Source organism: Conger conger, chromosome 7 (assembly GCF_963514075.1).
Source record: "Conger conger chromosome 7, fConCon1.1, whole genome shotgun sequence".
NCBI classification, from domain to species: domain Eukaryota; kingdom Metazoa; phylum Chordata; class Actinopteri; order Anguilliformes; family Congridae; genus Conger; species Conger conger.
In genome coordinates, this window is record NC_083766.1 from 45,332,982 (window position 1) to 45,348,157 (window position 15,176).

The 15,176-nt window shown below is 46.9% G+C and overlaps 1 protein-coding gene across 1 annotated transcript in view; it reads right to left on the reverse strand.

Moving 5' to 3' along the window:
• Nucleotides 1-15,176, reverse strand: part of trpc6a (transient receptor potential cation channel, subfamily C, member 6a) — a 78,984-nt gene that overhangs the window by 27,074 nt on the left and 36,734 nt on the right. Inside the window, exons 7-8 of the mRNA XM_061249399.1 lie at nucleotides 14,473-14,737; nucleotides 1,474-1,669 (exon numbers count right to left, since the gene is read on the reverse strand). Of these exons, the coding sequence (XP_061105383.1) occupies nucleotides 1,474-1,669; nucleotides 14,473-14,737 (461 nt within the window). The remainder of the gene's footprint in view (nucleotides 1-1,473; nucleotides 1,670-14,472; nucleotides 14,738-15,176) is intronic.

Below are 15,176 nucleotides of genomic sequence, written 5' to 3' on the forward strand. Positions count from 1 at the left end.
GATTCAGATCCGGTGACAGGGAAGGCCACTGAATAACATTGAACTCATTGTCACATTCATGAAACCAGTTTGAGATTACTTTTGCTTTGTGACATGGTGCATTATCTTGTTGGAAGTAGCCATTAGAAGATGGGTTCTTCATATTCATTGTAGGGATGCACATGGTCAGCAACAATACTAAAGTAGGCTGTGGCATTCAAGCGATGTATCACGGGTGCCAAGTGTGCCAAGAAAACATTCCCCACACCATTACACCACCAGCCTGGACTGTTGACACAAGGCAGGTTGTTGACTCCAAATTCTGACCCAACCATCTGTATGCCTCAGGAGACATGAATCAGACCAGGCTACGTTTTTCCATTCCAGTCTTCAACTGTCCAGTTTCGGTGAGCCTGTACCCACTGCAACCTCAGCTTTCTGTTCTTGGCTAACAGAAGTGGAACCCGGCATGATCTTCTGCTGCTCTAGACCATCTGCCTCAAGATTTAATGTGTTGTGCATTCTGAGATGCTTTTCTGCTCACCACAATTGGTTATCTGCGTTACCGTAGCCTTTCTGTCAGCTCGAACCAGGGGTCTGGCCATTCTCTGCGTTCCCATCTGCAGAACTGCCAGTGTATGTGTTTTGTTTTTCACACCATTCTGAGTAAACTCTGTTCTGCATGAAAATCCCAGACGATCAACAGTTACAGAAATACTCATGCCAGCCAGTGCAATGCTTATTTATGCGATTATCAAATCAGGCAATCGTATGGCAAAATGATCATTTTGTCCATGGCATGGACAAAATGATCATTGATGTGAACATATCTGAAGCTCCTTATGCGTATGTACATGAGTTTATGCATTGCACTGTTGCCATACGATTGCCTGATTTGATAATCGCATAAATAAGTAGGTGTACAGGTGTTCATAATAATGTGCTCAGTGTATGTACATCTCATATTGGGAATCACACTCAATTAATTACTATACTCTTAAAAGATGTACCCAGCAAAACCTATAGGACTACTGGCTGCAAAAGATCTGACAACTTCTTGCAAATGGGCATTTTAGCAGTCCACTAATGGCAGGAGGACTATTTTCTTCATTTCACTGCTTCACCTCAACTGGTTGCCAGTAGGCTGATGTACTGCCAATTAGCAACATACTGGCAAACCAACAGCAGTAAAAAGGAGAAGAATAAACACACACCGTAATTTAATATAAGATGCTGGTGGTCGTAGTCATAAATTGAACTGAAAACCTTTTGACACACAGGTCTTCATCCAGGCAATAAAGCAACTTACATTGATGAAGACCTGAGGGTCAAAACATTAGTATCAGATAATAAATACTGAGTATATGGAGCTTAAGTGTGTGATGCTAATTCTTTCCTTTTAAAACCAACAGCTGTGCCAAAAGTGGGCTACTATATGCTTGCTAGGTAGATCGTTACATGCGGCACAAAGACAGGTAAAGGAGGGGGCATTACCTCGATTTCCTGGAATGAGCTGTTTATCATGGCAATCAGCATGTTTAGCAGGACGATGACCATGGTCACATTGTAAACCCCGTAAAGGACATAGCCAATATTCTCGATGAACTTGTGTCCATTGTTAATGACAACAGACTTCACTTCGGAGAGTCCAAATATAGCCCAAAATAATGTTTTAAAGCTTTCCTCAACTCTGCAGGGAATAAAAGAAAGGAGTCACTGAGAAAAAAGTGCACAGAGACAAAGCGTCACATACCTGACCTCCATATAACTGACCAAAACCAGAGGCCTTCTCTTATTGAGAAACCACATTCTGCTGAAATATATACATTATTTAAAAAATCATGTATCAAAGTGATGGCAAGAGCAAAGTGTGGATGCTAAAAGGAACTGTCCAAGAACCAAAGCAGGAGCATCTTATCTGCTCAAATTCACTCAAATGCTCATTGGACAGTGCTTCATCCCACAGCAAGGCAATGATCCCAAACATGAACCAATGCTCTCTTTCTTCCTAAAGATGTTCCAAACAGTTTTTAGGAAGCCAATTTTTTGTCTGGCCTAAGTCTCTGACAGTTTTTTCCTTATTTCTGGCCGAGGTTTTGGATCCTGATGCTGGGTTCAATTCCAAATTTTATGCTCTCTTCCAGGTTTCAGTTATGAAATTATGAAAGGGGAGGGAACGATTATATTCCCTTGCTCCCTTGTTCGTAGGGTGGCCTGTAGCGTAGTGGTTAAGGTAAATGACTGGGACAGGCAAGGTTGGTGGTTTGAATCCCAGTGTAGCCACAATAAGATCCGCACAGCTGTTGGGCCCTTGAGCAAGGCCCATAACCCTGTATTGCTCCAGGGGAGGATTGTCTCCTGCTTAGTCTAATCAACTGTATGTCGCTCTGGAGAAGAGCGTCAGCCAAATGCCAATAATGTAATGTAATGTAATTTCTCAGGCCTATAATGACTTCCTTGACTTGGTACAACTCATTGGTACAACTCTGGACCCCATGTTGACAAATGCAAATAACAGACACCAAAGGCAATCAAAAGTAGATATGGAAAGCTGAGAAGCCAACTGTCCCCTTTCGTCCCATAAAATGGGAATATGCATAAAAAGGGATGTAATTCCTTCACGGATCACTTGATATGGATGGAAATACTCTCAAATTAACACTTTAACTTCATTTTGCAAATCTGATTGAAGTCAAGCACAATGTTTACTGTGGCGGCCCGATCAGGGATTGGTACACCACGGGAGTGGAACGACCCGTGCGCCGACGCCCAGTACTCTAACGTGTATTTCCCGAGTTCGTATTTTATAGGTCAGCGGCGAGGAGAGTCAGCACCAAGACCAGCAACACTGGGGAAAGGCGCATGGGGAATGCGAACAATGGTTTGCTAACCAAATCTGATTGGACAGGCGCAGCTGGACCGAGTCCAGGAGGGAGAGAGACGCCCTACAAAAGGCCGGGCGCGAGCACAGAGCGGGGCTGAGTGCTGAGGGAGACGGACGCGGAGTCAGTACGTGGGAGAAACAGCCTATCATTAAAAGACGCACAACAAGGTGGAGACGCGGATCTCTCGTGTCGAGGAAAGGCGCGGGTTGGCCGGCCCCGCCACGAATCCGGACGGGAACACCGTCACGTGAATCCCGGAGGACCCATGGGTCACCACATATGGTGGAGAATGCGGGCACAGTGACCCCAGCTACCGAGAGAGAGTGATTAATTACCACAAAATTAATCCTACTGTGCTCCCAAGGCGCCCTACAGAAGGCTGTGGCAGAACTCTGCCATAAATCCAGCCCGGCGACACCCCACAGAACCCCAAAGGACGTATTGCTAAAACAGACCCCCGACGATGAAGTTGAGGCCTACCTGGAAACATTTGAACGGGCGGCTTACCTGGAAAAATGGGGCTCCATCCTGGCACCATTCCTCAGCGGGGAGGCCCAGAAAGCCTACCGGGGTCTGCCTCCTGCCGTAGCCCACGACTACCCCACCCTGAAAGCCACAATCTTAGCCCAGTATGGCTACAGCCTCCCAGCCCGGGCACAGCGGTTCCACCAGTGGACCTACGACCCCGCCCTCCCGGCGCGAGGCCAGGTGATGGCCCTGGGGAGACTAACCAAAAGCTGGCAAATCGAGGGCGACGGGCCACCCCTACTCGACCGGGTGGTATTGGACCGCTGTGTCCGAGCCCTGTCCCCCGAATTCAAGAAAAATGTGGCCCAGCCGGGGCCCTCGCTCCATTGATGCCCTGGTCAACCTCCTAGAGAACCACCAGGTGGCGCAAGAGATGGTAAGGGGGACGAAAACAGACAGCCCGCGAAGGATCCCAATCGCTGTCCGACCAGAGCCACGAACCCGACCGAGGGGGAAGGAGGACGACAGGGAGGAGGGACCCAGACGGAGGGAGACCAGACGGTGCTTCGCCTGCGGCCAGGAAGGCCACCTGAGCTGGGACTGTCCCGGTCGAGAGGCGTCCATGGCCACCGCACCCGAGATGGGCCGACCCTGCCACTACCTCACCACGTGCTGGGCACACAAGGGCACTGCCGCCCCAAGGCTACCCGTACGGGTAGGGGGCCAAGACGTGGAGACCTTGCTGGACTCCGGGAGTGCCATTACCCTGGTGAGACCGACCCTAGCAGGGGAGAGAAGGGGCGAAGACATCGCTGTCACCTGCATCCACGGTGATGTACGACACTACCCCACCACCGAGGTGACCATCAACACCCCTAGAGGCCAATTCACTGGAAAGGTGGGCGTGGTCGAGAACCTCCCCATGGCGGTGCTGTTGGGAAGAGACTGCCCTCTATTCCTCCGCTACTGGAATGAGAGGGCGATCACTGAGAGGCCAGCCCCCACCCCCCGACCCCGCAGAAAGGGCCACCGGGAACCACACCCAGTTTGGGTAGCCCCAGCGGGGGAGAGTGATGACGAGGAGACCCCACCCCCAGGGGGGAGAAGACAAACGACGCAACCCCCTATGGAGAGCACGGATACAGCCCCGGAGGGACCGGACCCACAGCAACCCCTGGCAACGGAAGGGAGTAGTCTGGGCGGATTTTCGGAGTTCCAACCCGAATTAGAAAGGGCCCCAACGGATTTTGGCTCCGCCCAGCTGCAAGACCCCCTCCTCGCCCAGGCCTGGAGAGCCGCCACTTACATTGAAGGCGTTCCACAACGCGGGGTGAGTAGACCGGCCTCCCCGTATTTCAAAGTGCAAAATGGATTACTGTATCGAACCTGCACCGTTAACCAGGGAGAGATAGACCAACTCCTGGTACCCCAGAACCACATCTCCAAGGTGCTCTATCTCGCCCACACCCACCTGTTGGGGGCCCACCTGGGACGGGAGAAGATGTACGAGAGGATCCTGGCCCGGTTCTACTGGCCCGGCATCAAAAGAGCCGTGGAGGACAAACAGTGTGCGGGTGTCAACTTCACAGCCCCAGGGTGACGTATCGAAATCCACTAATCCCTCTCCCCATTATAGATGTACCCTTCCGCCGAATCGCCATGGACATAGTGGGACCCCTACCCAAGTCTAGCCGAGGTCACCGCTACATCTTGGTGGTCGTCGACTATGCCACCCGATACCCGGAGGCCGTACCCTTGCGGGCTGCAACAGGAAAAAACATTGCAAAGGAGCTGTTCCTCCTGTTCAGCCGGGTAGGGATCGCTGAAGAGGTCCTGACTGACCAGGGGTCATGCTTCATGTCGAGAGTGATGAAGGAGATGTGCCGCCTCCTCCGGGTCCGCCAAGTGAAGACATCCATCTAGCACCCCCAGACCGACGGGCTGGTAGAACGGTTCAACAAAACCCTGAAGTCAATGCTGAGGAAGATGATAACAACGGATGGTAAGGACTGGGACTATTTACTACCGTACTTACTGTTCTCTATACGTGAGGTCCCACAGGCATCCATGGGGTACGCCCCCTTCGAGCTGTTATACGGGAGACGGCCACGAGGGCTCCTGGACCTCGCAAAGGAGGCATGGGAGCAGCAGTCGTCCCGACAGCGCACCCTCCTGGAACATGTGGAGGCTATGGACCAGCGGATGGTGAAGATCTGGCCTATGGTCCGGGAACACATGAAGCAGGCCCAGGCGAAGCAGGCCTGACTGTACAACAGGGATGCCCAGGTGCGGGAATTCCAGCCGGGGGACAAGGTCATGGTTCTAATCCCCACAAGTGAATGCAAGTTTCAGGCCAAATGGCACGGCCCCTACGAGGTGGTAGCCAAAGTCGGCCCAGTGGACTACACAGTCAGACAGGTAGGGAGGAGACACCAACTCCAAAAATATCATATTAAAGAGGTGGCATGAACCCGTGCATGACTCTGCTCCCCACTGCTTAACAACAGGTGGCGTCACCGGAACCCCGGAAGTGGCCACCGGAGACCTGCGGACCGACCGGCAACGACGAGAACTCTGTGAGATGGTAAGCCAACACCGTGACGTGTTTTCCAACCTCCCGGGCCAGATACGAGGGTCCAACACGACATCATCACGGAGCCAGGAAGGAAGGTCGACTGCGGCCCTACCGGATCCCAGAGGCGAGAAGGCAGGCCATCCGGGAGGAGGTGGCGAGGATGCTGGACCTGGGAATCATAGAGGAGTCCCAAAGCGCCTGGTCCAGCCCAGTAGTATTGGTCCCAAAACCGGACGGAAGCTGGAGGTTCTGTAATGACTTCCGGCGGCTTAACGAAGTCTCCCGATATGAAGCCTACCCCATGCCCCGGGTGGACGAGCTGATCGAGCGGCTGGGACTCGCCCACTACATCAGCACCCTGGACCTCACCTGGGGGTACTAGCAGGTACCTCTGACCCCGCAGGTGAGGGAGAAGACGGCCTTCGCCACCCCGGACGGCCTGTTCCAGTATAGGGTTCTACCCTTGGGAGTGCATGGAGCCCCCCCGCCACCTTCCAAAGGCTCATGGACAACCTACTGAGGCCCAACAGGGAGTATGCCGCCGCCTATCTCGATGATATTGTCATCCACAGTACCAATTGGGAAAGCCACCTCAGGAGACTGGAGGCCGTGCTGGGGGCACTCCGGGAGGCCGGCCTAACAGCTAACCCGGCTAAATGTCGCCTTGGCCTGGAGGAGGCCGACTACCTAGGCCACACCGTGGGACGAGGGTGCGTCCGGCCCCAGAGCCAGAAGGTGGATGGGATTGCCCACTGGCCACGGCCGACCACCAAAAGGCAGGTTCGCACGTTCCTGGGCCTAGTGGGGTACTATCGCCAATTTATTCCAGACTTCGCGACCAGAGCGGCCCCCCTGCACAAGCTGACCAAGAAGGACCAACGGCACACGGTGAAATGGTCTGAAGACGCCTGGACCTGAGAGCCGCCCTGGGGAATTAACCAGTTTTAACCACCCCTAACTTTGCACAACAATTTGTTTTACAGAACGATGCCTCAGAGACCGGGCTCGGGGCCGTCCTCTCGCAAATCCAGGATACAACGGAGCTCCATCACCTATATCAGCAGGAAACTGCTGAAACACGAAAAAACTATAGTACAGTGGAGAAGGAGTGCCTGGCCATAAGATGGGGGGTTGGTAAGCTAAAATACTACCTCCTGGGGCGAGAGTCCTCATAACTGATCATGCCCCACTGACATGGATGTAGCAGTGTAAGGACACTAACGCCAGGGTGACCCGGTGGTTCCTGGAACTACAAAGTTTTAAGTTTAAAGTAGAACACCGAGCAGGGAGACTCCAGGGAAATGCGGACGCCCTGTCCCGTATGAACGAGGGCCTGTATTGTAACCCTCCCGCCGAGGGCTTGGAGCTGAGGGGGAGGAAATGTGGCGGCCCGATCAGGGATCGGTACACCACGGGAGTGGAACGACCCGTGCGCCGACGCCCAGTACTCGGGAGAATAATTGATAACGTGTATGACCGTATTTTATAGGTCAGCGGTGACGACAGTCAGCACCAAGACCAGCAACAGAAAGGCGCGTGGGGAATGCGAACAATGGTTTGCTAACCAAATCTGATTGGACAGGCGCAGGAGACGGACGTGGAGTCAGTACGTGGGAGAAACAGCCTATCATTAAAAGACGCACGACAAGGTGGAGACGCGGATCTCTCATGTCGAGGAAAGGCACGGGTTGGACGGCCCCGCCACGAATCCGGATGGGCCAACACCGTCACGTGAATCCCGGAGGACCAAGTTTTTTTTTTTTTTTTGAAAAAGAAAGTTTTGTTTGGGACTTTTTTGGAACATGCCCTGAAGGCACTTAATAAACCTAAACCTAATTTTTGATTAAATATTCTCGCTCTCTCTTCCTCTCTCACCCCATGGGTCACCACATTAAGCTCAAAGGTACAGTGTGCCCCAAATTGTACCTCTACCACTCCACTGACAGAAATCATACATGGAATATTAAATTAACATGAGTAAGTTAAAAGATGCAAATATTTCTCCATAATGTTTTTTTTTTTTGCTTCAGGATGAAATGAGAACATACGCATCGAATTGTTCCCCCCAAAAAATGTTAAGTGCAAAAGTATAGTATTTCATGTCTCCAGGGAAGAGCAAGAGTCAATAATGGCTTTGATTTCATCCTTGATTTGAGGTTTTATTGTTAACTCCCTGAATATTGCCCCTTTTCTTTACACAATCTTACTCAAAATTAACAGTTTTTGTTTTTGAGTTTATACAGATTATTTCAGTGGTGCCTGGCGCACTTAGAAACACAATGGAGCCACAGCCAAAACAGTGGACAAATTCCCCTTCAAATTTGATGACAATATAATCAAAAATTTGCATTCGGCATTGTTTTTTTGTCTTATGACAAGAAAAATACTGTATTTTGCTTTCTAAAGTATAGAACACTTTTCATCCTGCTTATCAGCTTATCAGCTTATTTGGTAGACCAATGTGCTGGACTAAAGTGCCAAAATAATAGAAATTGTACCTATGCCCAAATACTTATGGACTACACTGTATAATGGAATACATACAGTGCATCCGGAAAGTATTCATAGCGCTTCACTTTTCCCACATTATGTTATGTTACAGCCTTATTCCAAAATGGAATAAATAAATTTTTTTCCTACAAATTCTACACACAATACCCCATAATGACAATGTGAAAAAAGTTTTTTTGAGATTTTTGCAAATTTATTAAAAATAAAAAACTAAGAAATCACATGTACATAAGTATTCACAGCCTTTGCCATGAAGCTCAAAATTGAGCTCAGGTGCATCCTGTTTCCACTGATCAACCTTGAGATGTTTCTACAGCTTAATTGGAGTCCACCTGTGGTAAATTCAGTTTATTGGACATGATTTGGAAAGGCACACACCTGTCTATATAAGGTCCCACAGTTGACAGTGCATGTCGGAGCACAAACCAAACATGAAGTCAAAGGAATTGTCTGTAGACCTCTGAGACAGGATTGTCTCGAGGCACAAATCTGGGGAAGGGTAGTCAGGCAGGTGACCAAGAACCCGATGGTCACACTGTCAGAGCTCCAGCGTTCCTCTATTCCTCTATGGAGAGAGGAGAACCTTCCAGAAGGACAACCATCTCTGTAGCAATCCACCAATCATGCCTGTATGTGCAGGCCCGTGCACCGACGCCAAGTGCTCGGGAGAATTATTAACCATGTGCATTTCCCGAATTCGTATTTAATAGGTCAGCACCTTGGAGAGAGCCGGCAAGGAGAGTCAGCAGCAAGGCCAGCAACACCGGGGAAAGGCGCATGGGGAATGCGAACAACAAACTCTAAACAATTTCTGATTGGACAGGCGCAGCTGGACCGAGTCCAAGAGGGATGGAGGCCGGGCGTGAGCACAGAGCGGGGCTGAGTACTGAGGGAGACGGACGCGGAGCCAGTACGTGGGAGAAACAGCTCATAACTAAAAGATGTACGACAAGGTGGAGGCACGGATCTCTCGAGCCGAGGAAAGGTGCGGGTTGGACGGGCCCACCACGAATACGGACGGGCCAACACCGTCACGTGAATCACGGAGGACCTAATTTTTTTCCTTTTTTTGTCGAAAAAGAAAGTTTTGTTTGGGGACTTTTGGAATGTGCCCTGAAGGCACTTAGAAAAAATTAATAAATATAATTCTTTGATGAACTATTCTCGCTCTCTCTTCCTCTCTCACCCCATGGGTCACCACAGTATGCATATCAGATACAAGATAGATCCAATCCTAGATTAATATTTCATATTTAATAGATAATCAATTATTACAGTGAATGTAGTACCAAAGCTTTGAGAGGACGTAGTTATCTGCAGCTAAATGTCAGCACAAATTGGTCATGAATGGTTTCCTCTTTTATAACCTAAGCAAATGTATACTCTATTTAGAAGGCATAGACCCATCCTACTTTTGATCAAACCTTCTGGAGAAATGGTTATGTCATTGCTAGTTTTACTGTTAGACGGGATGTGAAAGGAGTCTTCAGCCTCTAGCAGGATGAACTCTCCTGGAGCAAAATGTCTCTAAAGAAATGTGTTCCTTGCACTCAAGGCCCTCTAGAAGGGTCTTGCCCTTGACAAACCGTCCATGAATCAGCTAGATGGCAGCTCCATCAATCAGCCCTGACATATATCAGCTCTGGCATCAGCTGATTTATTTTGCTGTTTGAGGTAAAGTTTCCCATCAATTTAATTTGTAGACATATGGTATACACTGATCAGCCACAACATTAAAACCACCAGTGTTTTCATGATAAAAAATACTTTCAACTGTATAAACTTAATATTTAATGATGTGATATGTGTACTTATATAAGCATATAATCATAAGTGAATTGCTTTCAAAAGTTTAATTTTATAAATGAAAATGGAAATCTTGTCGGAAAGTTTCACCACATGCAATACCATTCCAATTTCAATGGGTGGAAGTGTCATGATCCTGGATTCTGTCTGTTAAATTCCTTATTCTTGTAAATGTATTATTTTTTTATATTCTTGTCGGGTTTTTTGTTTACATTCATATTTCATTGCACTCATCTTCTCTTGTGATGTCTGTGTCTCTATGTAGCTCTAGCTGAAGTCACATGTGATTCACTATTCAGGTGTTACATTACATTACATTAATGGCATTTGTCAGACGCTCTTATCCAGAGTGACATACAGTTGATTAGACTAAGCAGGAGACAATCCTCCCATGGAGCAATGCAGGGTTAAGGGCTTTGTTCAAGGGCCCAATGGCTAAGGGCATCTTATTGTGGCTACACCGGGGATCGAACCACCGACCTTGCGGGTCCCAGTCATGCACCTTAACCACTACGCTAGAGGCCGCCCCGGGTTCTCATGAGTCCTTCAGTCTCGCTTTTCTTACTTCCTGCTTTTTCTCCATTCATGATTGTAGATAGCACTAATATACTAATAACTAACATAGCTTTTGTACAGTATTAATTATATTATCACACTAATTGTCTGTCTAACTAACTAGCAGTCACTAGTTTGGGTAATTAAAATTTAATCACGTAAACTAACATACTAACTTTAACTCTATTTCTAGACTGCTCTATTACTCTGCTTCCCTGTTCTATCTCTAATTGCCTGCCTTAATTCAGTGAAGTGTTCGCACCTGCTCTCAACTATCTCTACGTTCCTTAACTCTGTGCAATTGTCTACTCCTTAGTCTGGAGGTGTTTGTATTACATGCTTGTCTATGTGAATCCAGTCCCTGAATCCAGTCATTGTATGATTGCCTTTTCATGTGTCTCACCTGATGTTTATTTGTTAGACCGCCCTCACTCCCATGTCTCCATAGGTTGTCTCATTCCCCTGTGTATTTATACCTGTCCTTTTCAGTTGCTCTTTGCTAGTTCATCTCTTCCTGTTTCCGAGTACTGCAGCTGGTTTTGCTCTTTTTGCATTTTTCTGGTCATTGAACTCTGCCTGTTTTTGATTACGCTCTGCCTGCCCCGCATATACCTGCCTGCCTGGATTTCAAACATCGCCTGTCCCTGGATTATGTTTTGGATTTGCCCCGTTTACTTAATCAAATCTTATGTCCCCCTAAACCTGACAGGAAGAAGGATGAAACTGAATTGCATTCAGAGCTTACTTTTCAATGCAATTCACTTATGATAACCTGAGTACACATATCATGTAACATAATCAGGGTCCATTCAAGGGCAATTACTGTACATGCAGTCAGTTTACAACATTTTGGAAAATAGCACTGAAAATGCTCATTTCTAGTTACTTTTGAGAACAGTACATATTACTCTGCTATATACAAATATTTATGAAGCTGGCTCACATGCTGTATTATTATTGAAATTATATTATTCTGTTTCCATTTAAATAATTCAACTTGTTGTGCATACTCAGTTAATTGAGGAATGGGAGGCGATGAGTGAGATGGCTGTATCTGTACCCACTCATGACTATGCTGTGAATATGCAAACTCCACCTAGAAAGGGTCTCTAGATGATATGAGCCAAGTTTTGTGAAGATTCAACAAAAGTGTTGAATAGTGAAAACAAATAGTTGAATAGGAGTAGTGTAAGGATTTGTGGGCCAGAGGAACCAAGCGCAGACTCACAATAAAGTGGCAGGTTTAATAACGTAGGCAGATAAGGGGCAGACAGAGCATAATCCAAAGAACAGGCAGGAGTTTTTGAACAAGTTGAAAAACCGGGTAGTCAGTCCAAACAGGCGAAAGTACAAAAACGTGATCCTGAAAGACAGAGTCCAAAGAGCCAGGCAGGAGTCATAAAACAGAAATCCAGAACAGAACAGAAACAGAGATAAAACAGAGGCTAGAAAGGAACAGAGAAGGGAAACAGAACTGACAAACTAGCAACAAAACAACAAAACAGGCAGGCTTAAATATACTAACCAACTAAACAAAAAACTGGTGTGAGTGCTGGGGAGCAGATAACCAGAAACAGCTGGGACAAGACAGGACAGAAATGCATATAAGGAGTGGGGGGCGGAGACACAAAATGGGGAGAGAGGTAAAACAAGGAGTGAAAGCAGAGAAGGAAAAACAACATAAAAACGGGCACGGACGTCACAAGTAGTGAAAAAGTTTTTGTCTAGGAAACAAAAATCGTGATTCTAAGACACCTCAAAACATAACAACAATGTGAATTTTATTATTTGAGTGCCAACTAGTGGTCAAATGAGACCATTTTTGTTACACAGTCGGAAGGCCAGATCTTGATCATGCGTACTGCGTAAGTTTGATGAATATACAGAAGTGTTCCGGAGATATGACCTCACTTCTTGTTTGGCGTCTTCATCATCAACTAAAACTATTTTGAGTATCTTACCTATTTGGATAAATTTGGTGAGGGATGATAAGAAGATGATAGGAGTTTTCTGAAGATTCACCAAAATTTAGTAGTAGCAAAAAATGGTGGACATATGGTGCACCTGCATTTTTTCCCTCATCATTTGACCTCAGTAGCAACAAAGGAATCCAAAGAAAAAAATTATGTCCTTATTATAGCGCTACCTGGTGGTCAAATGATAAAATATTTTTACACAGTCTCATGACCAGATCCCGATCACATGCACAAGTTTCATATGAATATGCAAAAGCATTCCAGAGCTATGCATTACTTCCTATTTGGCAACTTCACCAAGAGCATTGTATGGTATGGTAAGCATGACTTCAGCCAAACTCAAGCAATCATTGGAAATGAGAATCATAATTCTAACCCAAAAACATACAAAGTTACAAAGTAAATCATAGTCTGCTATGCACCAGTATTATTCCACTATTCCACTATTATTCCACTATTTTTGCAGAGCTTATTTCATGGATTCTTCAAAGCCTGCAATGATAATATAAATGAGTATAAACCAAATATAAATGTATTTGGCCAGACAAACCCATACTTCCATAGTTTGCCTGCCCAGAAAAATTTGTCAACATCCTCCATTCTCCAACATCCTCCACCATCTCTTCCACGACGGAATGATGGCTCGTGTGACCAAAGGAGGTCAACAGTCTGTGCTTTTCCATATACACACAAACACTGGTGTATGTTGGCACCTGCACTCTTCCCCGCCTTGTGTCACCAAGCTTCTTCACAAGGAGCTTGAAGACAGCAGCAGTGTTGCAGTGGACTTCAGAGTGGATGGAAACCTAACACCAGGAAACTCCAAGCAACCAACAATAGACAGCAGGACCTTCAGCTGCAGTTTGCAGATGACTGTGTTCCTGTAGCTCATTCTCCCTAGGTATTTCAGTCCATCATATTCCTTAGAGTGCTTCCATATAGGGTGCCTGCAGTGCATCCTCAGACTCACCTGGCGTGATTGTGCGCCTGAAAGCCCAACTGCAGAAATATTGAGGCCAAAATACTGCATACTGCACAATATTGAGGCCAGTTACGCTGGCTTTGGTTATCAAGATGCCCCAAGAGTGTTTCTGGCCAGTTCATAGCCAACACTCAGTGAGAAGGCAGAAGAGATCTAAGGACCAGGCTTCACTAAGGAAGTACGAGATTAGACATAGAGGATGATGTGGCTGACCGCAACAACTATCAGCACTATCTAGATGGGACTCAAATGTTGGAGGAGGAAAGGACTACTAAGTGACCACAAAAGAGGCTCAGTAGAAACACACCCATGGATGCCGCTACCACTTACATGCCCCACCAGCAATAAAAGCTGTGGTTCCAGGAATGGACTGTTCAGCAATCAAATAACTCACCACTAAAGGACAGTGGTGGACATCACCATCAGATTCGATGGACAACTAAGAGGGAGAGGTGTGTGTGTGTGTGTGTGTGTGTGTATAATCAGTGCTTGAGTAGAGGAGGGGTTGTAGCAACATGCAGAATCTGTGACATATGATATTAACTGGGGAAACCATTTTATAAACATCAACCCTCTGGTTCTCTTTATTACCAGATCCAAAACAAACAACATCCCCCATCTCACACCACCAAAATACCCCTGATCATCCACCCCACAGTACCTCCCTCAGCATGCCAACCCCCACCCCACACCACCCTAAAACCATTCCTGTAAACCCCTTAGCTCCACACTTACGTTGTAAATGCATCATTCTGCTTGGCTCCCAGGTAGTATGAGTATAGGTTGAACATCCCAATCATGAAGGCCACAAAAACCATGATAAAAATCACCATGAATTTAAAGATGTCCTTTACTGTCCGCCCCAGTGAGATCTGCAGTGGCCCAAAGCTCTCATTGGCTGGCAGGATGTAGGCTATGCGCGAGAAGCTCAGCACCACTGCGATTGCATACAGACCCTCTGAAATCAGCTGCGGGTCTGAGGGGAGCCACTTTATCCGAGCTGCAATGAGAAGAGGTGGCAGCAATCATTTCCATCCCACCTCTGGGGTAAAATTTCGAAATTCCTTGTTTTTTTATGTGTTTCAGGAGGTCTTTAAACACTGCATGTGACATTAAAAAAATATTGTAACTGCAAAATCAGTGCTTCCCAATCCTTTGAGCCACTGCACATTTGAGCTAGTTCTTTAAGATGAGTGACCAAATATCCAACTGCATCAGCAGATTGTATTAAAAAAATTAGGTAAGGTGAAAGTAAGTAACAGTGTAACTCCAATTATACACTCAGTGATCACTTCATTATGTAGTCCTGTAAGCTTGTTAATGCAAATATTAAATCAGGCAATCATGTGATGGCAACTAAATGCATAAAAGCATGCAGATGTGGCCAAGATGTTCAGCTGTTTTTTGCATTTGCATTGTCAGCTGCATAGTGGTATGCA